The following is a 23,647-nucleotide window of genomic DNA, read 5'->3' as shown; positions in this document are numbered from 1 at the left end:
GGGGAGAAGGGATAGGGCAGAGTGGAGGGACGAAGGAAGGGTGAGAGGGATGGGGAGGAGAGGATAATGGGGATGAGGGGACAATTGGGCTACAGGGTTGGATGGGAGGGAGGGTGAAGGTGGGAGAAGGGAGAGGGAGCAACGATGGGGGAGAGAGAGGGGTAGGCGGAACAGAGTTAGAAGGTAGGTAGGCAGGCAAAAGGGTGCAAGGAAGGAGGGAGGAAATGGGGACAGGACATGGGGGAGACTTTTGAGGAGACTCTCCTCAATTCTGGAGAAAGAGGGTAATTTCATTGAAACTTAAAAGATTCTTAGAGCACATGACAGGGTGAACATGGGGAGTCCAAAACTGACGTCATTTCAGGGTAAGGGTTCAATCAGTTAGATCCAATATGAGGAATTTCTTGACTCTGGGTGAAAAATCTTTGAAATTCCCAACTCCAGAAGTCTGCTTCTCTCCTGTCAATCAAAAAATGACCCATTTGTGCCACCTCTGTTCCTTGTGTGCAAATAATCTTCCATCTATCTTCACTATGTTACCCACTGTCTTTGGAGCTTTCATTTTCTGCAGTATTCCGAGATTTCCAGAAAGCATTTGACGGGATGCCATGTGCAAGTATAGTATATCTCACCAGTTTCCCTTTACCTACAGCACTTGTCACTCCTTCAAAGATCTTGGTTAAATGGGTTACACAGTATTTCCCTTCCACAAAACCATATTACCTCTCTAATTGTCTTGAATTTGTCCCCGATGCATTGTGATAGCTTTTCATATCTTCCCTGTAACAGATGTTAACCAGTTTTTGCCTTTGTCTCCCACCTTTTTTCAATAATGGAGGTACATTAGCTATCTTCCAGTCGACTGTAACCTTCCTCAAATGTAGAAAATTTTTGCCTTTTAAAATCAATACACAACTCTGTCACTAGCCACTTCTTCTAAGGCACTAGGACTTAAGCCCATCAAGGCCCTTGAGATGTGTCAACCGATTGCTTCAACAATTTTGCTCAGTACCAGTTCTGTAAGTGTTCATAATTTGATTGTGAAAAATTTAACAAATGCTGACAGGCTGAAATATACATTATTAGAACTCCCAGTTAAGCTGTGATCTTTTTGTCTTCAGGCTTGTTTCTGGTGCTGGAGATATCAAGCTTACCAAAGATGGTAATGTTTTGTTGCATGAAATGGTGAGTGTCATATAGTTTCTATAGAAATAATATTCGAGATTTGGGCAACTGTAGCTGCATGTTGCTGTATCTATGTGAAATAACTCCACAGAAGCCGGTATCCCATCCCCAAGTTACCCTTTCTTTTCACGTTCATGGTAAATGGATTCTGATGAGCTAGCTCAGAGCCAGTCCCTAGAGTAAGGAGAATCCCTGAGACTCCTGTTCATATCTGTCAGTCAGGACTGCCTGATTGACCCAGGTTAACAGCCCCAATCAGGGAACTCATTCAATGAGATCCACCTGGCCCTCATTCCAGTCGCTACATGAAGTCATTACCAGGATGCATATTTTGGGCATTGAAGCTTGGTCTCGATTGTGTCAACAGCTTCAACCAAATTCATCATGCCTTTTCATATCCGCTGTTGCTAAATTCTCAGTCTTGTGTGATGTGAGCTTCTGGCATTGTGTCCACGCTATCTATGTTTACACCTTTTGACCTTGAACTTTGCCCCTATCTGTGCTCCTGTACTGAAAATCTCATTCATGCTTATCTTGAGAGTTAACAATTCCAATGCATTTCTGTCTTGTGATGTTGAGGTGATTTTAAAACTTTACTAGCAATGTTTTACATTGCAGCAAGACCCATTTCCCTGCCACTCCTGTGCTGACTGGTCTTTATTGGTCCCAGTTCTCATCTTTTTTTGTATTCCTTTCTGTCCAAGATATAAACTACTCTCGTTCTGGTCTTGTGTGCTTTCCAATCATCATGGTTCTAAAATTGACAGATGTACTTTCAATTGTTGAAGCCCAAAGCACACCCTTCCCTCACTAAATTTTTTTACCTCACTTTCCTCCTTAAGTTTTCCCTACATCTTTTTACCAAACTCTTCATTTCATAACTCTTGCTGTGGCTCAGTTTAATACTTTATGTTGCAATGTTTAATTAACTAACTATGAAATTAAATTGTCATTGTAACAGTCTTAGTTTTTCAATTAATTCTAAGTTGAGTTGTTTAATGGCTGAAGTATTGCACCTCATCTGGTTGCATAATGTAACTGTTCAGATTGTTTTATTCTTTTTTTTGAGGGTGATGAGATGTGATTTTGTGGATGCTGATAGCGCCTTCAATTAGCAATGTAACTTAAGCTAATCTTTGATACCATTTCTATACCTGTACATTTTCACATTGTAAGGAATGAGAGACCTGGTTTTCAGTGACACCTATAATTGTTGGGAGCTGTTAACTGGAAAAGGTTGAAAAACTTGCACAGACGTTCTGCATTTCAATATTTATTTAACAAATGTTGGTTAGAATAGAAAGAGGTATTTCTGCTAATCTGACTGTCCAAAATAACAGGAATTGGCTTGAAATGAGAGCTAAGCCAATCAGGTTAAGTTCCAAAGGACTGTGGAAATCTAGGACACTTCATCAAAAAAAAACTAGGCTGTGGGTCAATTTGTTGAAGTTTTGGGAAAGTTTCATCAAGTAGTTGAAACAAAAACCAATCGACGGCCAATCTTACTCACCATAGTCTTAACTGTGTGATGTGGAGCTGTCAGATCTGACTGGGGTGGACAAAATTAGAAGTCACGGACACCAGGTTATAGACCAACAGGTTTATTTACCTGGAATTATCTTGCCATTGTCTCTCTGTCTATACATTCTGTGCCTGTGCGCATCCTTCACTTCACCTGACAAAAGAGCAGTGTTTTGAAAGCTTGTGATTTTAAATAAACCTGGTGTCGTGTGACTTCTGACGTAGTCAACTAAATAGTTGAACTGACTTCAGTTGAATAATCTCTTGATCTCTTTCTGATCCTTGAATGAGATTAAAAATTAAAACCTTAGTGGAATTTGCTATAAAGTATTATGAAGATCCTAATTATTCTGTTGCAGCAAATACAACACCCAACAGCTTCTTTAATAGCTAAAGTGGCGACGGCTCAGGATGACATGACTGGTGATGGCACCACTTCCAACGTACTGATCATTGGCGAGTTGCTGAAACAAGCTGATCTCTATATTTCAGAGGTAACAAATACGTAGCATGGTTGCGGTTTTATAAGTTAAAGTACTCTGGATGTGCATGTGGTGTGAATTTTAGCCAAGAACATTTGTTTGATTAAACTGCTAGTAGGACTGGAGCAGATGAAGACCCATGTTCGTTATTGGTGCTCCAGCTGTATAATTGGTATAGTTATAAAATGTATAACTAGGGTGACCAAGCACACCTATATTTCTTAACCTTTTAAATTCTTAAATGTATTCCTCCATTATGAATCCTGTAACAAGGGCCATAAAAAGACTAAATAGTATTAAATGCTGGGTTACTTTATGGTCAGCCGAAGAACCCGTTCCTGTGCTGTACTTTATTGTAGAAAGTAGGTCTGTGAGTCTGGTATCTTATATTTCGCAAGACTGCCTTGGTACATTGTTCCCATTCTACCACACTTCAATCTGTAGGTGTGTAGTGTTTTTATACCACTGCTGCAAGTTAGATATACATTTTTGCATTTAGACTTTTGCTAAGTTAAATTTTCTTTTGTAAGATGTTGGGACTGAGGAGGTAGATTTTGAGGAGCTTCTTGGGAGGTTTTTGAAAGGAACTTTCGGCTAGGAGAGGGTCGAGGAAGTTAATGGAGTGATTAACATTGACATAACAGGCCAGCAACAACTGTAGAGTTAGAGTAGGCTCAAAGTGGGGAGTGGTACGGTCAGGTAATGGAGGGATTATTAATCAAAGATGAAAAATGTGTCATGATGTAATTTTGTTCAGCAACATATTGAGAACTTCATTTGAGTATCGTGCCATTTCTTTTCAGGGTTTGCATCCCAGGATTGTGACAGAAGGGTTTGAAGCTGCAAAAGACAAGGCCCTTGAGATTTTGGAGCAGGTGAAAATAACTAAAGAGATGGACAGAGAGACTCTTATCAATGTTGCTAGAACATCATTGCGCACCAAGGTGCACAAGGAATTGGCAGATGTCTTAACAGAGGTATTCACATATTTAAAATTTCTTCTGAGCCTTCAGTATAGCATTACATTGTGCAATTTCTAATAAAATTCAACAGATTTCCATTGCTGTTTAAAATGAATTTCTATCATTTTCTTTCTGTCCTGGTTAGATATTGGCAAGTAATTGCCTCACGAGTGCATGACTAAATTCTGCATTAGCTCTTCTGTAGTTAAAGCAGCCAGACATCATGCTAGAGTATCTTCACTTACTTGATTGAAGTTGGTACTCTGTCCTGTCATGGCAACATTCAAAAGTGGTGAACACAAGTTTTTGTAGGTATGGACATTGCAAATCTTGCAAAGTTATTGATTTGAAATTGCAATGTTCACCTTCATAAGGCAATTGAATGTAAATTTGTCACAAAAAAAGCTCCTGGAGATATTGTGTCACCAACACTGCTAAAACGTAATTGTGATATGCCATAATTACTTGGCCAGCATTCCATATTAGGGGTGGATTTTGGGGAAATACTTTTTTTATTTAAAAAGTGACAAATGTACATTTTTAAGATGGGACTAAATTACATTTGTGCATCCTTTTCCAGTTAGCCTGTGGTCTTTAACTTGATGGCAGACGGGATTGTTTTGCTGTCTCTGATTCTTGGCATGAATTCATAGGTTGAGTAAAGCAATAAACTGTTTCTAACATGGTTGCATATTAATTGTGTAATCTCTGCTGGACATTGTGTTTCACAATTTAGTTTTAGTATAAGTTGAATATCCAGCTATATAGTGTTTGATCATTTTTAGGCTGTAGTCGATGCTGTGCTGGCAGTGAGGAAACCAAACGAACCCATTGATCTGTTCATGGTTGAGATTATGGAGATGAAGCACAAAACTGAGACTGACACAAAGTAAGTATTAACCTGTGAAAGCTGCCTCCAATGAGTGGCAGAATTAACTATTATGACCATTTTGTTGATCATCGAGGACCAACTTCTAATATCTACTCTGGCAGCAGTGGTATTCGAGAAACAAATTTTTTACTCATGAAAGGCTTCTTTTGGCTCTTGGATCATTTTTAAGTAGGATACTTTTCTGGTCCGCTTCTGTTCGCGGGCTGCTTGGTATGAATTTTGAAGTATAAAATTTTTTCGGGTTCCTCAAAACTGAGCTGTGGATTGTCTACTGTGTTATTTCATTCCTTTTTATTAGCACCATTGTTCATTATTAGTTTCTAACTTTTCACTTCTGTTTTTGCTAATTTCATTTTTGTCCATACAGTTCCTAATATTTAAATGGGTTTTTGTTTTATGTTCAGTCTTTGATTGGAATATGAATCCACAACTTTTCAGAGTTTTACAGCACAGAAATCGGTCATCAAACACCAATTTGTTGAAATTTCAATTTCCAACAATTGCCTCGTAACCTTTGAATTTCAAGCAAATCCCGTAAAAAGCTCTTAAATGTTGAGGGTTCCTACCTCTACTACCCTTTCAGATAGGCAGTTCTTTGGGTAAAAGTTTTTTTTTATTATGTATCCACAAAATGTCGAGGCCCTTGCCTTCAAGCTGCATCTCCTGCTTATTGACCCCTCTATTAAGAGCCAAATTTTATTCCTACTTGTCTGTTTAACCTATGTCTCTCTATGCCATATTAAATGTTCATGACAGATTACTGGCTATATTTGTTTGAATTTAGTTATTGTTGAGGAAAATGTTCCTTCAATGATTATTCTCACTCAAGTATTGATTGTAACTGGAAGTATTCTTTTTGCAGCCTGGTAAGAGGACTGGTGTTGGATCACGGTGCTCGTCACCCAGATATGAAGAAGAGGGTTGAAGACGCCTATATTCTTACCTGCAATATTTCCCTGGAGTATGAAAAAACGTAGGTGCAGTCAGGCATTGCAATTCCTGAAGTTGAGCTGAATCAAAACCAAGTGTTTTTGAGTCAGAGGCACTTATTTTCCTTGGATCAATCTTTTTGAGAGGAAGAACTTAGATTAAGGGTTATCAAATGTTTATAATGCAATAACATCGCTGATGGCAATGAGAACGTTATAAAACAAAAGAACTGTATGACAGCAAGCCACAAGAGGAGGTGTTAGGGCATTCACCCTCTGAGTGAGAGTGTTTTTCTCAAATCCCTGCTGAATCTCCTGCCCCTTACCATAAAACTATGCCCACTCATGATTGACCCCCTTAACCAAGGGGGACAGCTGCTCTCTATTCACCCTGTCCAACACCACCCTGCCCCCAAGAATCTTATACACCTCAATGGTGTCAGCCCTCCGTCTTTGCTGCTGTAGAGAAAACATTCCAAGGCTATCTAGTTTCCTAACAGCACAATTTCTCAATCCCAGTCTACATCCTGTTGACCTCCTCTGTACCCCTTCTACTTTTATCACATTCTTGCGGTGTTGAGGTGACCAGAACTGTACACAGTACTCCAGCTGTGGCCTAACCAACGCTCTGTACAACTCCAATATTACATCTTTGCTCTTAGACTCTATGCCATGACTGATGAAAGCAAGTTTCACATATGCCTTCTTAACTATCCTGTTCATGTATTCTGCTGACTTCAGGGCACTGTGAATAATTACCCCAAGATCCCCTTGTTTCTTTAAGCTACCCAGGGTCCTGCCATTCATTAAAGGCTCCCTCATCTTGTTCCTTCTTCCAGAGTGCATCATCTCACACTTATCAGGGTTAAATGCCAGCTGCCACTGCTCTGTCCATCTGACTAACATATCTGTATCTTCCTGCAAATTACAACCATTTTCTTTGCTGTTAACCACCCTACCAATCTTGGTGTTGTGTGCAAACTTGCTTAATGTTCCCTACACATTTTCATCTATATATTTATGTATGTAACAAACAACAAGGTCCCAGTACTGATCCTCATTATACACTGCTGGACATTGGCCTCCAGTCAATCGAATAGCCTTCTACCACTTCCCTTTGTATCTTCTTATTACACCAGTTTTTGATCCATTTCACCAAGTTTCTCTGAATTCCATGTACCTTAACCTTCTCAATCAGTCTCCCATGTGGGACCTTTGTCAAAAATTTTGCTAAAACCATAAAAACTACAAAAACTGAACTTTTCTCATCCACACGCTTGGTCATGTTTTTTGATAAATTCAAAGATTTGTTAGGCATGACCTTCCTGTGATAAAGCCATACTGACTAGCCCTAATGGCTTTCCAAGTGAATATTAATTCTGTCCTTCAGAATTTTCTCCAATAATTTTCCTCCAGTGACTTGAGAGCATTCTGTAACTTCCTTGTCCAGCTCTACCACCCTTCTTGAAAAGTGGAACCACGTTAGCCATCCTTCAATCTTCTGGAACACCCCCATACCCACCCCTATGCCCAGCCCCAACATGGCCAGACCGGGATTAATAATTTGTGTAAGTGCCTCTGTAATTTCTTTCCTCGTCTCCCACAGCAGCATGGATGCAATTCACCTGGACCTGTGGACTTGTCTGTTTTTAAGCCTGACAGAGCCTCCGATACCTCCTGATTTCCACTGTCAAACTGTGCAAGTTCCTCATGGTCTCTATTCCTGAATTCCATACCTGTGTTGTCCTTTTCCAGAGTGAAGGCTGAAGAGAAGTATTCGTTCAGCACCTTTCCAGTATCCTGCGACTTCACACGTGGGTTGCTCCCTTGGTCCCTAATTGGTCCTGTTCCCTTTTTAATGTATTTGTAAACTATCCTAGGATTCTCCCTAATCCTGTTTGCAAGTCCTTTTTCATGCCCCTTTTTGTTCTTTTAATTACTTTCTTAAGTTCCCTCTTGCACTTACTGTATTCTTCCAAGGCTGCGGCTGTATTGCTGCCTTTAGACTTGCTTCTCCTTTTCCTCACCATTCCTGAGTTGTCGTACACATCCAGAGTTCTCTGAACTTATTGCTCCTGCATTTCTCCCTAAAGGATATATGTTGGAGCTGTACTCTCTGCAGCTGCTTATTTTCCGCCCCGCCCCCCCAACTGTAGACCTAACTGCAAGAGTCATTCCCATTCAACTTTGGCCAGATCCTCTCTTATTTTAATTAACTGTGCCTTCCCTAAATCCAAAGCGCTTTTTATAGGCCACCTATTTCCTTGTCCATAATAAATTTGAGCTGTATCATGTTAACTTGTTCCCCCGCTGCCACGAACATTGAACGCTTGTATGGTGGCTTTTCCCGAGAACCAGATCCAGCACTGCACTATCCTTTGGGAATTCTACATATTAATACAAAAAAACTTCCCCCAGATACATTTCAAGAAATCACCCCCTCTAAACCCTTAACCCTATGACTGTCCCAGTTTATGTTGAGAAAGATGGAATTCCCTAGTATAATTACTTGAATATTATTTTTATACACCTCCAACTGTCTCTTTGCTGCTGACTCTTTGGAAGCCTATGATTCCGAACTTCTTACCCACAAAGTCTTGTTTGAGGACCCTTCCAAAATATCATCTCTCCTGGTTGCAGAATTGGACTCCTTAACTAACAGTCCTACACCACCGCCCTTTTTACACTCTCCTGTGTCTCACCTAAAGATCCTGGAATGTTGGATCACCAGTCCAGGCCTTCCATCAACCATGTTTCTCAATCCTTCCACTGATCGAGACATACAGCACAAGAACAGACCCTTTGGTTCAATTCGTCTATGCCGACCAAGTTTCAAAGAACAAAAGGAAATTACAGTACAGGAACAGGCCCTTCGGCCCTCCAAGCCTGCATCAACATGCTGCCCATCACAACTAAAACCCCTACCCTTCTGGGAACCGTATCCCTCTATTCCCATCCTATTCATATATTTGTCAAGACACCCTTTAAAAGTCACTATCGTATCTGCTTCCACTACCTCCCCCGGCAGCGAGTTTCAGGCACCCACCACCCTCTGTGTAATAAACTTGCCTCCTACATCACGTTTAAACCTTGCCCCTCGCGGTTACATTTTCCTCCAAATCATTTATATTATTACAAACAGCAAAGGTCCCAACACTGATCCCTGAGGAACACCTCTAGTCACAGCCTTCCATTCAGAAACAGACCCTTCCACTGCTACCCTCTCTCTTCTATGACCGAGCCAGTTTTTTATCCATATTGCAAGCTCACTTTTGACCCCGTGCGACTTTACCGTCTGTATCAACCTGCCATGAGGGACCTTGTCAAAGGCCTTACTGAAGTCCATGTAGACAAAACATCCACTGCTCTACCCTCATCGATCATCTTTGTCACTTCCTCAAAAAACTCAACCAAGTTAGTGAGACAGTACCTCCCCTTCACAAAACCATGTTGCCTCTCGCTAATACGCCCATTGATTTCCAGGTGGGAGTAAATCCTGTCTCAAAGAATCCTCTCCAATAATTTCCCTACTGCTGACGTAAGGCTCACCGACCTGTAATTAGTTGGATTATCCTTGCCACCTTTCTTAAACAAAGGAACAACCTTGGCTATTCTCCAATCCTCTGGGACCTCTCCTATAGCCAGTGAGGATACAAAGATGTCCCTCAAGGCCCCAGCAATTTCCTCCCTTGCCTCTCTCCGTATTCTGGGGTATATCCCATCAGGCCCTGAGGACTTGTCTACCTTAATGTTTTTCACGACCCCCCAATACCACCTCCCTTTTGATCTCAACATGACCCAAACTATCTACACCATCCCTCTCCTCCTCATCCGCCAAGTCCTTCTCTATGGTGAATACTGACGCAAAGAAAGTTATTTTCCCGAACTAAACTTGTCCGGTTTGCCTGTGTTTGGCCTATATTCCTCTATACATTTCCTATTTATGTACTGTCCAAATGTCTTTTTAAATATTGTAAGTAACTGCAATCGCCATTTCCTCTGCCAATTCATTCCCCACACGCACCACTCTGTTTTTTAAAGAAAGAAAGTTGCCCCTTGGGTCCCTTTTTAAATCTTTTTCCTCTCTCCTTAAACCTATGCCCTCTAGTTTTGAATTCCCCAACCATAGGATAAAGACCTTTTTACTATTCGTCGTATTTGATGCCCCTCAAGATTTTATAAACTGTCATAAGGTCTACTTTCCATGGGAGAAAATCCCAGTTTATCCAACCTCCTCTTAGAACTCAAGCCTTTTAGTCCCAGTAACTTCCTGAGATCAGCCAGGAGTAAGTTGAGGCTTGTGGTGTTTTTAAATAAACATGTCATAAAGTAAGCTTCCAGCTGAATTGGGTGAAGTCAGGCAATGTTAAGTGTATAAATTAGTGGTCTTTGTGCTCTACAATTTTTAGTAACCACCTATTTGTCTTAATCTGTATAATGATATTCCGAATAATGTATGGTGTATTGCTTTTGATGCTGAATTTCTGTGCCTATCGATCGATATTACTGTCCCAATTAAGTCTTGGCACAGCTTTTACCCAATTGATATTTTACCTTTTGAGTAACCTGCAGCACTGAGATATTTGTATTTCTCCCCAGAGAAGTAAATTCAGGATTCTTCTACAAAAGTGCTGATGAAAGGGAAAAGTTTGTGCAAGCTGAGAGGAAATTCATTGAAGACAGAGTTAATAAAATTATAGCACTGAAGAGAAAAGTTTGTGGTGAATCTAATAAGGGATTTGTAGTTATTAATCAAAAGGTGAGTACTTTGCCATAACTTCATTATGCTTTGTGTCTTGCAAACCTTGGTCCCTCCTCTTTACTCACGTGAAGACTCCTAACAGTTGTCATCTGTAATTTTTTAATCACCTGCCTGTAACTAGCCTTTACTTCGTACGTGAGCCATGACTGTATTAGCAAATTGTTTGACTTTTACAAGCTTTTAGTCGGGCTAAATAGACAACAGTTGCAAAATCCAACTTTAAGACAATTCTGCATCACCACCATTAGAAAAGAATCAGCTGGATTTCTGAGCTCTTGACCCGACTCATTTTATTTTCAGATGTTCTAACTTCTTGAGCTAATATTTGAACAGTGATAGGCATTGTCTTCAAATAGATTTCTGTGAAAATCAGAAAGTACTTCACCCCTTTCATAAAAGCTGTATTTATAAAATAGCTTACAATAACAATCTAGCTGACAGATGATGGCATAATACTTGCACCTGCATTCTACTGCTGTGCTTCCTCCTTTTTAATAAATGTGACAGGGCACTTGGTTTGATTCATCTATTGTCTTTATTTGCATATTTTTATTTCTCAGTTTATAACTTCAATCTAATATTGCAATGAAGTGTTATTGTAGATTTATTTTCTCCAGCCTGACTGTCATGGTTCCCAGTAGATTTTTCTACCAAATTTAAAATTGATTTTAACTTTGACTTGGTAGGGTGTCGATCCATTATCATTAGATGCGTTTGCAAAAGAAGGCATTGTGGCACTGAGGAGAGCAAAGCGGAGAAATATGGAAAGGTTGGTTCTGTTAAATGCATGCGATGCAATGTAATCATGTATTATGAGCAGGTGTGGCTGTTGTCCCACAGAGAAAGTAAGTACTCTTACAGTCCAGTTTGGAACAAAATCAGCACCCTGGTAGATCCACTGTCTGGATGTTTTGACTCCCTATTCGAACTGGAGTGGTCAGTCATATCATTTCAGTGACATCATTTCCGATTGGCTCTGAATAACCTCGGGCTAATGCTGTAAAGAGCAGGCTGATTGTAGTTGGTGAAATGATGAGTAGCTTATCCATGGTAATGGTGACTGAGCAATGTTTTTGCCATTAGGCCTAAAGTAACTTTTTTTTTTTATAGATTTCCTGTCTGTAATCAGTATTTCTATAATAAAAACCTCAACAAAATTGTCTGTTCGATCTTTGATCAGGCCTCTGAAGGTTTGTCGTTGCAGAATGCACTTAAATGCTCTTGTCTTTGATGAATGGAATGCAGCCATGACAAAAGATGCTATTAGGTACAATAGCAAATGATTTGACATTCTTTTGTTTAACAAACTTATGGTGTCTCGCTGTAGCCCAGTTAATTTTTTTAAAAAAAGTTTGACAGTCCTATAATATGGAGAGAATTTGAAGCTCAGTCACAGGTATGTTTTAAGGAACACTTCTATGTTTCGAAAGTTAAAATCCCCTACTATTACAGACCTACTTTTCTTACAGATATCTAATGGAATCATAGGGTAATACGACAGGGAAACGGACCCTTCACTCCAACCAGTCCAAGCTGGCCATGTTCCCAAACTAATCTAGTTCTGCTTGCCTGCATTTGGCCCATATCCCTCCAAACCTTACCTATTCATGTGCTTATCCAAATGTCTTTTAAATGTTGTAACTGTATCTGCATTCACCAGTACTTCTGGGAGTTCAATCCACACTGTGAAAAATGTTGCCCAATGTCCATTATAAAACGTTCTCCTCTCACCGCAAATGTATGCCCCCTAGTTTTGAACCCCTCCACCCCCTGAGAAGCAACCCTTGTCATTCACCTTATCTATGCTGATCATGATTTTATAAACCTCTATAAAGTCACCCCTTGACCTCCTCTACTCCAGTGAAGAAAAGTCCCAGCCTATCTAGCCTATTATAACTCAAATGCTCAATTCCTGGCAAAATCCCACTAAATGGGGGCAGCACAGTGGGTCAGTGGTTAGCACTGCTGCCTGTCGGTGCCAGGGACCTGGGTTCGATTCCACGCTCGGGCGACTGAGCGTGTGGATTTTGCACCTTCTCCCTGCGTGTTAGCGTGGGTGCTCCGGTTTCCTCCCACAGTCCAAAGATGTACAGGCTAGGTGGATTGGCCATGCTAATTGCCCCTGAGTGTTCAGGGGTGTGTAGATTAGGGGGATGGGTCTGGGTGGGATGCTCAGAGTCGGCGTGGACTTGTTGGGCCGAAGTGCCTGTTTCCACCCTGTAGGGATTCTATGGTCTTTGATCTAAATCCTTTCTGAACACTGTCCAGTTTAATAATCACCTTCCTATTGGAGGGTGATCAGAACTGTGCACAATACTCCAGAAATGGCTTCACTAGTATCCTGCACAGCCTCGACATGACATCAGCCATGCATGTTCATCTGCTCTATCTTCCTATTCCTACTGTCACTAGAATGTGGCACTGGTAGTAGTCCAGATATTACTACCCTCGAACCTACATTTTAACCTACTGCCTAGTTTCCTATATTCTCTCTTTTCACAACCTGTGTCATTGGTACAAATGTGCACAACGCTCTCCTGCTGGTCACTCTCCCCTTTCAGAATATTCTGCACCCTCTTCGAGACATCGTTAGACCCTGGTACCAGGGAGACAACACACCATCCTTGTGTCTCGCTGATGGTTGCAGAAATGTCTGTCTGTGCCCCAAACTCGAGAGTCCCCTATTACAATCGATAGCTTGGAACCTGGCGTAACCTTCATTACAAGGTACCAGAAACCTGGCTTTCAGTGCTGTGCTCCCCTGAAAGGCCATTTTCCCCCCACCCCTTTCTGGCTACAGTATCCAAAATGGCATACATGTTTGCTATGGGGATAACCACAGGAGACTCCTGGCTACCTCTTCTAGCAGTCAGCCATCCATCTGCGTGGTCCCCACATTTCTGAAACTGGTGTCCATCACACCCCCTTGCTCTTGAAACTGCTCATTGTCTCTAACTGCAACTCTAACCAATCCATGCAGTCTGATAGAATTCGCAACCAGACACTGTTCTTGGAGACTTTCTAAATCTCCCTGATATCGCACACCTGACAGGAAGAGTAACATCACCCTACTAAAAACTATTTTTACTCCTTTAACAATCTACAGACCCAGAAATTTACCTAAAATCAAAAGAGACAGCATTGGCACAGTCTCGCTTCTCAAAAGCACTGTCTCTGGACGGTAATCGTGTTAAGAGCTTGCATGGAGATGAATTTAATTATGTACAAAATTTTTTTTATTCAATATGTGGATGTACCTACTTGAGAAGGAGCAAAATTTGACCTTCTGTTGGGAAATAAGGCAGGGCAAGTAACTGACATGCCAGTGGGGTGACCTAGGGACAAGTGATTGTAATTCTATTAGTTTTTAAATTGTTGTGGAAAAGATAGAACTGATCAAAAAGTTAAAGTTCTAAATTGGAGTAAGGCCAATTCTGACAGAATTAGATAGGAACTTATGAAAGTTGATTTGGAGGAGGCTATTCACAGGTAAAGGGATGGTTGGGAAGTAGGAGGCCTTTAAGAATGAGATAATGAGTGTCCAGGGACAGTATGTTCCTGTTAGGGTGAAGGGCAAGTCTAGTAGGTGTAGGGAATGCTGGATGACTAGAGAAATTGAGGCTCTGGTCAAGAAAAAAGAGGCATGTATCAGGTTTAGACAGCTGGGATCGATTGTTTCTCTAGAGGAGTACAAGGTCAGTAGGGGAGTATACTTAAGAGGGAAGTCAGGAAGATAAAAAGGGGACATGAGATAGCTTTGGCAAATAGGGTTAAGGAGAATCCAAAGAGATTCTGTAAGTACATTAAGGGGAAAAGTGTAACTAGGGAGAGAATAAGACCCTTGAAAGGTCAATGTGGCCATCTATGTGTGGAACCACAGGAGATGACTGAGATACTAAATGAATATTTTGTCAGTATTTACTGTGGAGAAGGACATGGAAGCTAGGGAACTTGGGGAAATAAATAGATCTCTTAAGTTGATATTACAGAAGAGATGGTGCTGGAGATCTTAAAACGCATAAAGATAGATAAATCCCTGGGACCTGATCAGGTGCTTTCCAAAACCTTGTGGGAAGCTAGGGAAAAAATTGTTGGGCCCCTTGCTGAGATATTTGTATCATCGATTGCTACAGGTGAAATACTGGAAGACCAGAGGTTGGCTAATGTGCCATTTTAAGAAATGCTTTAAAGAAAAGCCAGGTAACTATAGACTGGTGAGCCTTGCGTCAGTGGTGGATAAGTTGTTGGAGGGGATTCAAAGGGACAGGATTTGCATGTATTTGGAGAGGTAAGGACAGATTAGGGATAGTCAGCATAGCTTTCTGCATGGGAAATTGCGTCTGTCAATCTTCCCAAAGAAGATTGATTGATGGCAGAGGTGTTGATGTTGTCTATATGGACTTCAACAATGTTTTGCATGGTAGACTGGTCAGTGAGGGTGGATCACATGAGAACCAGGGGAACTTGACAAATAGATACAAAATTGACTTGAAGGTGGGGGACAGAGTGTGGTGGTGAAGGTTTTTTGTGGGACTGGAAGTGTATGACCAGTGGTGTGCCACAAGATCAGTGCTGGCTCCACTTCATCATGTATATAAATGCTTTGAATGTACATATAGGAGGTATGGTTAGTAAGTTTGCAGGTGGAACCAAAATAGGTGGTGGTGTGGTTAGTGAAGATGATTACCTCCAAGTACAAAAGGACTTGAATCAGATAGGCTAGTTGGGTGAGGAATGGCAGATGGAGTTTAATTTAGATAAACATGAGGTGTTGCATTTTGGTAGGGCAAATCAGGACTTATTAATGGGAGTGTTGCTGAGCAAAGAAACCTAAGGACACAGGTGCATAGTTCCTTGAAAGTAGGGCCGCAGCTAGATAAGGTGGTGAAGAAGGCATTTGGTATGCTTACCTTGGTTATAACATTGAGTCTCTAAGGTTTTGGAGTAGATTTGTAGTTCGGGTTGTGGGTGTTGAGGTTGGTTGGCTTGCTCACCGAGCTGGTTTCTTGTTTCACAGACGTTTTGTTACCATGCTTGGTAACATCCTCGGTGCAACCTCCGATGAAGTGCTGGTGTGTTTTCCCGCCTGGTTTTTAAACTCTGGGGTCCGTTGAGATGGATTGCCTCACTTCCTGGTTTTCCTTCGTAGTGGATATATGGGGTCGAGTTCAATGTGTTTATTAATAGCATGCTTCATGGAGTGCTAGGCTTCTAGGAATTCTCGTGCCTGTCTCTGCCTAGCCTGTCCCAGGATCTTGGTGTTGTCCCAGTCGAAGTGGTGGTTCTCCTTGTCCATGTTCATTGATTATTGGCCGTGTCTTTTTGTAGCCAGTTGGTGTTCATGTACTCTTGTTGTTAGTTTCCTTCCTGTTTGTCCGATGTAGTGTTTCTCGCCGTCTCTGCAAGGGATCTTATAGATGACATTGGTCCTGTCCATGGCAGGAGTGTGTCTTTAGTTCGGGTGAGCAGTTGTTGTAGGGTTGATGTGGGCTTGTGTGCCACTCTGATGCCCAGCGGTCGTAGGAGTCTTGTGGTGAGTTCCGATGTGCTGCATTGAGGATGTTACCAAGCACGGTAACGAAACGTCTACGAAACAAGAAACCAGCTCGGCAAGCCAACCAACCTCAACAATATAACATTGAGTATAGGAGTTGGGATGTCATGTTGCAGCTGTACAGTACATTGGTAAAGCCAGTTTTGCAATACAGTGTACAATTCCGATCACCTTTCTGTGGGAAAGATGTTGTGAAACTTGAGAGGCTGCAGAAAAGATTTACAAAGATGTTGCTGAGACGGGAGGGTTTGAGCTGTAGGGAGAGGCTGAATAGGCTGGAGCTATTCTCCCTAGAGTGGAGACGGGCGGTGCGTGATCTTACAGAAGTTTATAAAATTGAGAGGGACATCAATAGGGTGAATAGCCACATTCTTAGTCCTCGGATGGGGGAGTGTAGAACTAGAGGGCATAGGTTTAAGGTGAGAGGTGAAAGATTTAAGAAGGACCTAACGGGCAATGTTTTCACATAGAATGTGGTTTGTGTATGGAATGACTGCCAGAGGGAGTGGTGGAGGTGGGTACAATTACAACATTTAAGGCATCTGGATGGTATATGAATAGGAAAGTTGTAGAGGGATGTGGGGCAAATGCTGGTAAATGGGACTAGGTCAAGTTGAGATGTCTGGTCGGCACAGATGAGTTGGAGTGAAGGGTCTGTTTCCGTGCTGTATGACTATCTTAGAGGAGAGTGATGTCGAGAGACCATATGAAATAGGAGTAGGTTGTTCAACAGTTAAGTCTGCTCCAGTATTCAATGGGATCAGTGGCTGATCCAACCACTCTTCTTGTCCACTTTCTTGCCTTTTCCCGATAACCCTTGATTCCACACTGATTAAATATGAGCAAGGACTCTGCCCGCACAGCTGTTTCAAGGAGCTCCAAAGACACTCAACCCTCTGACAGAAGAAATTCCTCCTCACCTCAGTCTTGGCGTTTCTTTATCTGAGACTATGCCATCTGGTCCTAGACCCTCACATTTACCCTGTCAAGCTCCTTAAGAATCCCGTATGTTTCAGTGAGATCATCTCTCATTCTTGTAAACTCCAGTGAATAGAGTCCCAGCTTCTTTAGCCTTTGCTCATAAGACAATCCCCCTGTACCAGGGGTCATCCGAGTGAAACTTCTCTGAACTGCCTTCAGTGCAATGATAGCTCTCCTTAAATAAGGGTACTTAAACTGCTGGCAGTACTCCACATCTTGTGTGGTTGCAGTATGTCTCCCCTACTGTTGTGATTCAACCATACTTGCTAGGGCTATGTAAGAGCCGACATGCCATTAGTTTTCCTGATTACCTGCTGCACCTGTGTGCAAGCTTTATTTTGTGAATAAGGCCCCTTCCTGCTGTCTCTGTGTTGCTGCTTTCTGCAATTTTTGTCTGTTTAAAAAATACTGTCCATTTGTACTTTCTTCCAAAATGAACATTTCCCAAATTATAGTTCATTTGCCAACTTTTTGCCACTTACTTAACTGATTAATCTCTCTTTATAAACTTTGTATCCCCGTCTCAACCTGTCCTTCCATGTATTTTTCTGTTGTCGGCAAATTTGACTACAGTACATTTACTTCCTTCTCCAAGCTGTTAATATATATTGTAAAGAGTTATGGTCTCTGCAGTGATCCCTGTGGAACCCCACTGGTCATAAGCTATCAACCTGAAATAAAAGTTTTCATTCCCACTTGCTGTTTCCTGCCTGTTGGCTAAATCTCTATCCATGCCAATATGCTAGCTCCAATGCTGTGGGCTCTTATCTGGTGACTTAACCTTTTGTGAAATAACTTGTCAAGTGCCTTCTGAAAGAGGGTTAAAGAAAATGTTCTTTCATGCAGTGCATTTCACAACCTTCTCAAATCCTTTAACACAATTCAGTTATGTAAATATTAAACAGCTGGGCAGAGCTGGAAAATAGTCATTGGGAAGAGAGTGCCGATTGTGGCAATTGGCTTTTTCACTGAAGGCATTTAATGATTATGTGAACTTTGTCTTGGATCTTTCAAGATGGTTTACATTCCTGGCCAGTGAATTTTTATGAAAATTGAGATTTTTGCCCGTTTTCTTTATTCTGCTTGCAGATGACTGTGTAGAATAATAAAGTTGTGTTCAAAGGAAATGCCTTTTTTCCTTGATATTACAAAATATTTTGTGGTTGAAGCGTAGGCCTTTTTGAGCCTGTCATTGAACTACCTGATCTTCTATAAATGTAAATTTAAAACTGTTGGAACTCTTGGGTCCTGAATGTCTTTGTCTTTGAGCTAATGTCCTCTTGACTACTTCAGGCTGACTCTTGCGTGTGGAGGCATTGCCATGAATTCTGTGGAGGATCTCACCCCGGAGTGCTTGGGGCATGCTGGACTCGTATATGAGCACACTTTGGTATGTGGTACTTTTCACTTTTTTCCCTCCACAGTAATAGTTTAAACCGATTAATTAATTCTATGCCAAAGTAGACTCCTACATTGAATGTATTATTTTCAGTATATTAAAATTTAGCTGTCAGTTACATCAGTAGTTTGAAATGTAAGCCTTGATTGGATGTTTATTTAGAACATTTGGAAGGGAATTGCAGGTAAGTGTTTGACAATAGGTGTCCCCTTTCAGTAGGAGCACTCCTGCCTGAATGAGGTTGAGATTCCATTTTGCTCCAGAGGTTTGAGAATATACCCACTTTGGAGGAATTGTTGTATTATTAGACACTGCAACTTTCAAATGGGATGTATGTAAAGCCCTGTTTGCTTCATTGAGTAGTTGTGAAAGAATCTCTTCTGAATAGGGGGACTTAAATAAAACTTCCTTGAAGCCCATGTTTTTTGTTCACTGAAGTATGGTGTAATCTCTAACTGTTTCACTCTCCACACTTGAATATTTCCAAAATTATCTATTTAATGTCCCAAGTTTCAGTGTTGAAAATAAGACCTTGTGTTGCAAATAATGTAATAAATATTTTCTCTTGTACTCAGGGCGAAGAGAAGTTCACCTTTGTGGAGCAATGTGATAATCCTCGGTCAGTGACCTTGCTTCTCAAGGGACCAAACAAGCACACTTTAACACAAATCAAAGATGCAGTCCGCGATGGTCTGCGTGCTGTGAAGAATGCAATTGAGGATGGCAAGTGACAAATTTAAATGATTGAACTCTGCATTATAAATACTGAGTTGAGATCCTGTCTTGATGTGAACTGTTGCCTGAGCTTATCTCCTGTGGAAGGTAAACCTGAAAGTGTTTTTGAGTTCTTTGTTCAGCTTCTGGCAAAACACCAGAGACACCAGAAGAGAGATTTGTTCTCTGCCCCCAAGTGACATCAGATTGTACAATGAAGTGAAGCGGAATGTGTGGAGAGAATGCAATAACCATAATACCTCAGTAATTGAAAGCCTCCATGTTTATGGTGTTGGTCTCGGTTCAGTTGCAAGTTCTGAAAATGTGCCTTGTGATGGGATGTGAAGAAAGATCAAAGGGGTTTTGACTTTGAGTTTTGGACAGCCCGGTGGCTCTGTGGTTAGCACTGCTGCCTCACGTCCTCAGGAACCCATGTTCGATTCCAGCCTTGAGTGACTGTCTGGAGTTTGCACATCCTTCTCATGTCAGTGTGAGTTTCCCTTGAGTGTTCTGGGTTCCTCCCCACAGTCCAAAGATGTGCAAGTTTGGTGGATTGACCAGGCTAAATTATTCTGTAGTATCTAGGAATGTGCAGGTTAGGTGGGGTTAGCCATAGCAAATGAGGGGTTATAGGGATAGGTTGGGGGTCCAGATGGGATGCCATTCAAAGGATTGTCACAGAGTTGGAGGGTTGAATGCCCTCTTCCTGCAGTGTAGGGATTTCATGATATGAGATGATGCCATGGCACTTCCAATTGTGTAATTGAGATCTAGTAACTCAGCTGTTGTTTCAGTAGCATACTATCAAACATGGCTTTCTAAATGCATTAAATAACTAATTCATGTGTATAAATCAAATGAAATGGTGGTGAAGTTGGTATTCATTGCCTTTTTAGGTTGTGTAGTGGCAGGTGCAGGCGCATTTGAAGTTGCGGTAGCAGACGGTTTGATCAAGCACAAGGCCAATGTGAAGGGCAGAGCACAGTTGGGAGTACAAGCATTTGCAGATGCTCTGTTGATCATTCCCAAGGTAAGTGGCTCCTTTCTACTCTTCAGTTTAAACTGATTGCGTGTCTCACCGTGTTCTTTTCCTTAAGGCCAGAAAACAATTTATTGGGAGTATTTGTGGTTTGAAAGAAAAGATTGTAGGGCTGTGAGGCTTTCTGCTTTAAATCTGAATTGATGTTTGCTGTTGCAATCTCCTAACCCTGTTCTGAAAAGGTTTGTGGGTTTTATAAACATGAACAGGAATTGCTGGAAATGTTCATTATGCCTGGCAGCATCTGTGAAGAGAAATCAGTTAACATTTCGGATCCAGTGACCTTTCCTCAGAACTCAAAAGGTTTTATTCCTGTTTGAGTGCCCAAGAAATGAGAGGCTGATGCAGAAAACAAGATTTAATTAGAAATTACTCTCACTTTTTGCCACGTTTCTCACTCTGATTTTTAGAAGAAGACAAAAAAAAAATCAGATCAGAAGTAGACCAATATGGCCCATTTAAGCCTCTGCTGCCAATTAGAACAATCATGGCTGATCTTGGGCTTCAAATTCTTTCCTGCCCACTCGCCATATCCCTTGGCGTTCAGGTTCAAAATTTATCTGTCCCAGTCTTAGTTACAAACATGACTTAGGAGAAGTAGGCACTTGGCTCCTTGCACCTGCACCGCTCTTCAGTAAGTTCATGGACAATCTAATTGCTTCATATTCCCATCTACCTTCAACATTTCTAACCTAACCCCCTCCTAAAACTCTAGAACCTTCCAAAAGAGGAAACATTCTTTCCACACACCCCGTCAACATACCTCAGGATCTTGTATGTTTGTCAATTCAACTCTGTGGGTAAGTGGGCAACACGTGGCTGATGCACTATGATGTGGCTAAATGTGAAGTTATAGAGTTGCAGAATTGTTATGGCATAAGAGGGTGTCATTTGGCCCATCTTGCCTTCTCTGGGTCTGTTACCTAGTACCAGTCTCCTGCCTTTTTTCCCCCATCTCCATGCACACTGTTTCCATCCAAATAGTCATTCAGTACCCTTTTGAATGCTTCCACCATTTTCCCAGGCAGTGCATTTTATACTGTGACTACCCACTTTATGATTTTTATTCGCATCGTCTTGGCCTTGTTTGTACATCACTTTAAATCTATGCCCTCTCATTCTTGTTCCTTTTTATGATCAAAATCAGAAGTCACACAACACCAGGTTACAGTTCAACAGATTTATTTGAAATCACAAGCTTTCCAAGCACTGCTCCTTTGTCAAGTGAAGTGGAGGGAAGCACACAAGATCAGAATTTATAGGCAGAGAGATCATTGCAAGATAATTCTAGGTAAATAAGAATGTCAAAAGATGGTACAAACGGTGTGAGTGGATGTTCATGGGCTGAATAACAAGTCTTCGCAGGTGATCAGAAGTGTAAATGGTGTGTGTAAAGTGTCAGTAGCTGAATAGCAAGTGAAAGGATGACCTATGATCTGATTAATTAAGGCAGAGAGATAATTACAAAAAGTTTTTTAAAAATGGTTCCAGAGATCCGGGTGAAGTAGCGAATTACCTGCACTTCTTTCAATCTAGTCTGCTATATTTGCTGTTCACAATGTGATCTTCTCTACAATGGAAAGCCGAAATGCAGACTAGGTGACAACTTTGCATAACACCTACACTCTATTTTTAAATTATCCCAAGCTTCCAGTTGCCTGCCACTTCAACAGACCACCCTGTTCCTATGCCAACATCTCTGTCTTGGGCCTGCTGCAGTGCTTCAGCTTGATGCAAGCTGAACAACAACAGAGAGCCAGTACGAAGAATAACACCTCCCTTTCAGTGTAGAATCTTCTAAATATTAAATTAAAGATGGAGGAGGTGTTCACATTTTGAAATTGTTTGTTTATTATCTACTCCCATGCCCCTACATGTTTTGTATGGGTTGCTCCCAGCACAGCCAATCCAATTTCAACTATTCATGCTTCTTGCTAGCACCTTTTTTATATAAAACTCCAGAGCGCATGGACCAAGTTTGTTAAACCTCTCCTCTTGAGACAACCTCCTCATCTCGGAGTATAAGCTAGTGAATCATTGCTGTACCATTTTCAATGCATGTATATCTTTTTAAATGTGCAGACCTAAACTGCACACAGTATTTCTAGATGTAGTTTCACCAAAACTCTATTTTGTAGCAAGACCTTTTTTTCCCCTGTACTTTAATTCACTTGTAGAAGTGGCCAACATGCCATTTGCCTTCCTAACTGCTGTTGCACCTGCATGCTAACTTTCTGCATTCCTTCCATGAGGACACCAGGTCACTTTGAACATCAGCTCTATAAGTTTCTCCCTTTTCAAAAAGAGATTCTGCTTTTCTGTTCCCACGACTTCACACTTTATCTTGCTACCTGCTCATTTTACTTGCCTGCAACTGTAGTCAGTGTCCTCCTCATAGGTTTGCTGATGCTAGGCAATAGTTAAGCTGTCATTAATGTAGATTATAAATAGCTCAGGCCTCCGTGCTGACCCTTGTGGCACTCCACTATCCATTGCCAATTTGAAAATGTACTGGTTGTACTCACCCTCTGCTTGCTATCTATACCAGTATTCTATCCATGTTACCCCCAGCAAGGGCTCTACAGGGGACAATTTCATAGTTAGCAGATGTTACAAAATTTGAAAGCATTACGAACTGAGGGGTAGTTTAGAACTTGAAAGGCATTGACATTATTAGTGACAGATCAGGTTCATTGCAGAAAAGTGTGAGGCAGCATATTTTAGTACATGGAGAGCCTGTATGAAGTAAAGGGTACTGCTTTAAACACACCCAGAGAGACCTTATTACATAGGTCATCAAAGGTGACAACAGTTAATCAAAATTATAGCATCCTAGGCTTTATTAGGAGAATAGAATTAAAGATCAAGGTGGGTATAATGAATCTTTGAAATACTAGTTAGACCTAAACTTCTGTATTGTGTACTGTTCTGGATGCCACAGTTCAGGAAGCATTGGAATGGGTGCAGAAGAGGTTTGCAAGCATGGTTCCAGGGATGAAGCACTTTTTGTCATGAAAATAAATTGAAGTTGGGATGATTTCTCTTGGAGAGATGATGAATGAGTGGTCTGGGAAGTTTTTAAAACTGGGGTCTGGACAACATGGATAGGGAGAAACTTGCTGTCTGTAAAAGTGAGACAACAAGGTGCAGAGCTGGATGAACACAGCAGGCCAAGCAGCATCATAGGAGCATAAAGGCTGACGTTTTGGGCCTAGACCCTTCATCAG

At 41.3% G+C, this 23,647-nt stretch overlaps 1 protein-coding gene and 1 non-coding gene across 5 annotated transcripts in view; both read left to right on the top strand.

The window, feature by feature from the left end:
• cct6a (chaperonin containing TCP1, subunit 6A (zeta 1)) overlaps nucleotides 1-23,647 on the top strand; it is a 46,315-nt gene that overhangs the window by 11,425 nt on the left and 11,243 nt on the right. For all 4 annotated transcript variants that reach the window (XM_048612545.1, XM_048612546.1, XM_048612547.1 and 1 more), the window contains 10 exons: nucleotides 1,122-1,185; nucleotides 3,066-3,200; nucleotides 3,992-4,165; nucleotides 4,936-5,039; nucleotides 5,905-6,015; nucleotides 10,571-10,730; nucleotides 11,420-11,502; nucleotides 18,562-18,658; nucleotides 19,243-19,390; nucleotides 20,278-20,411. In XM_048612545.1, coding sequence (XP_048468502.1) covers nucleotides 1,122-1,185; nucleotides 3,066-3,200; nucleotides 3,992-4,165; nucleotides 4,936-5,039; nucleotides 5,905-6,015; nucleotides 10,571-10,730; nucleotides 11,420-11,502; nucleotides 18,562-18,658; nucleotides 19,243-19,390; nucleotides 20,278-20,411 — 1,210 coding nt within the window. The remainder of the gene's footprint in view (nucleotides 1-1,121; nucleotides 1,186-3,065; nucleotides 3,201-3,991; nucleotides 4,166-4,935; nucleotides 5,040-5,904; nucleotides 6,016-10,570; nucleotides 10,731-11,419; nucleotides 11,503-18,561; nucleotides 18,659-19,242; nucleotides 19,391-20,277; nucleotides 20,412-23,647) is intronic.
• On the top strand, nucleotides 4,323-4,454 carry LOC125486218. The gene has a single exon (XR_007264908.1). It is a non-coding gene; the product is annotated as a small nucleolar RNA SNORA15 (small nucleolar RNA).

Source organism: Rhincodon typus, chromosome 26, assembly GCF_021869965.1.
Source record: "Rhincodon typus isolate 14 chromosome 26, sRhiTyp1.1, whole genome shotgun sequence".
NCBI lineage: Eukaryota > Metazoa > Chordata > Chondrichthyes > Orectolobiformes > Rhincodontidae > Rhincodon > Rhincodon typus.
This window is presented reverse-complemented; position numbering and strand designations above follow the sequence as displayed.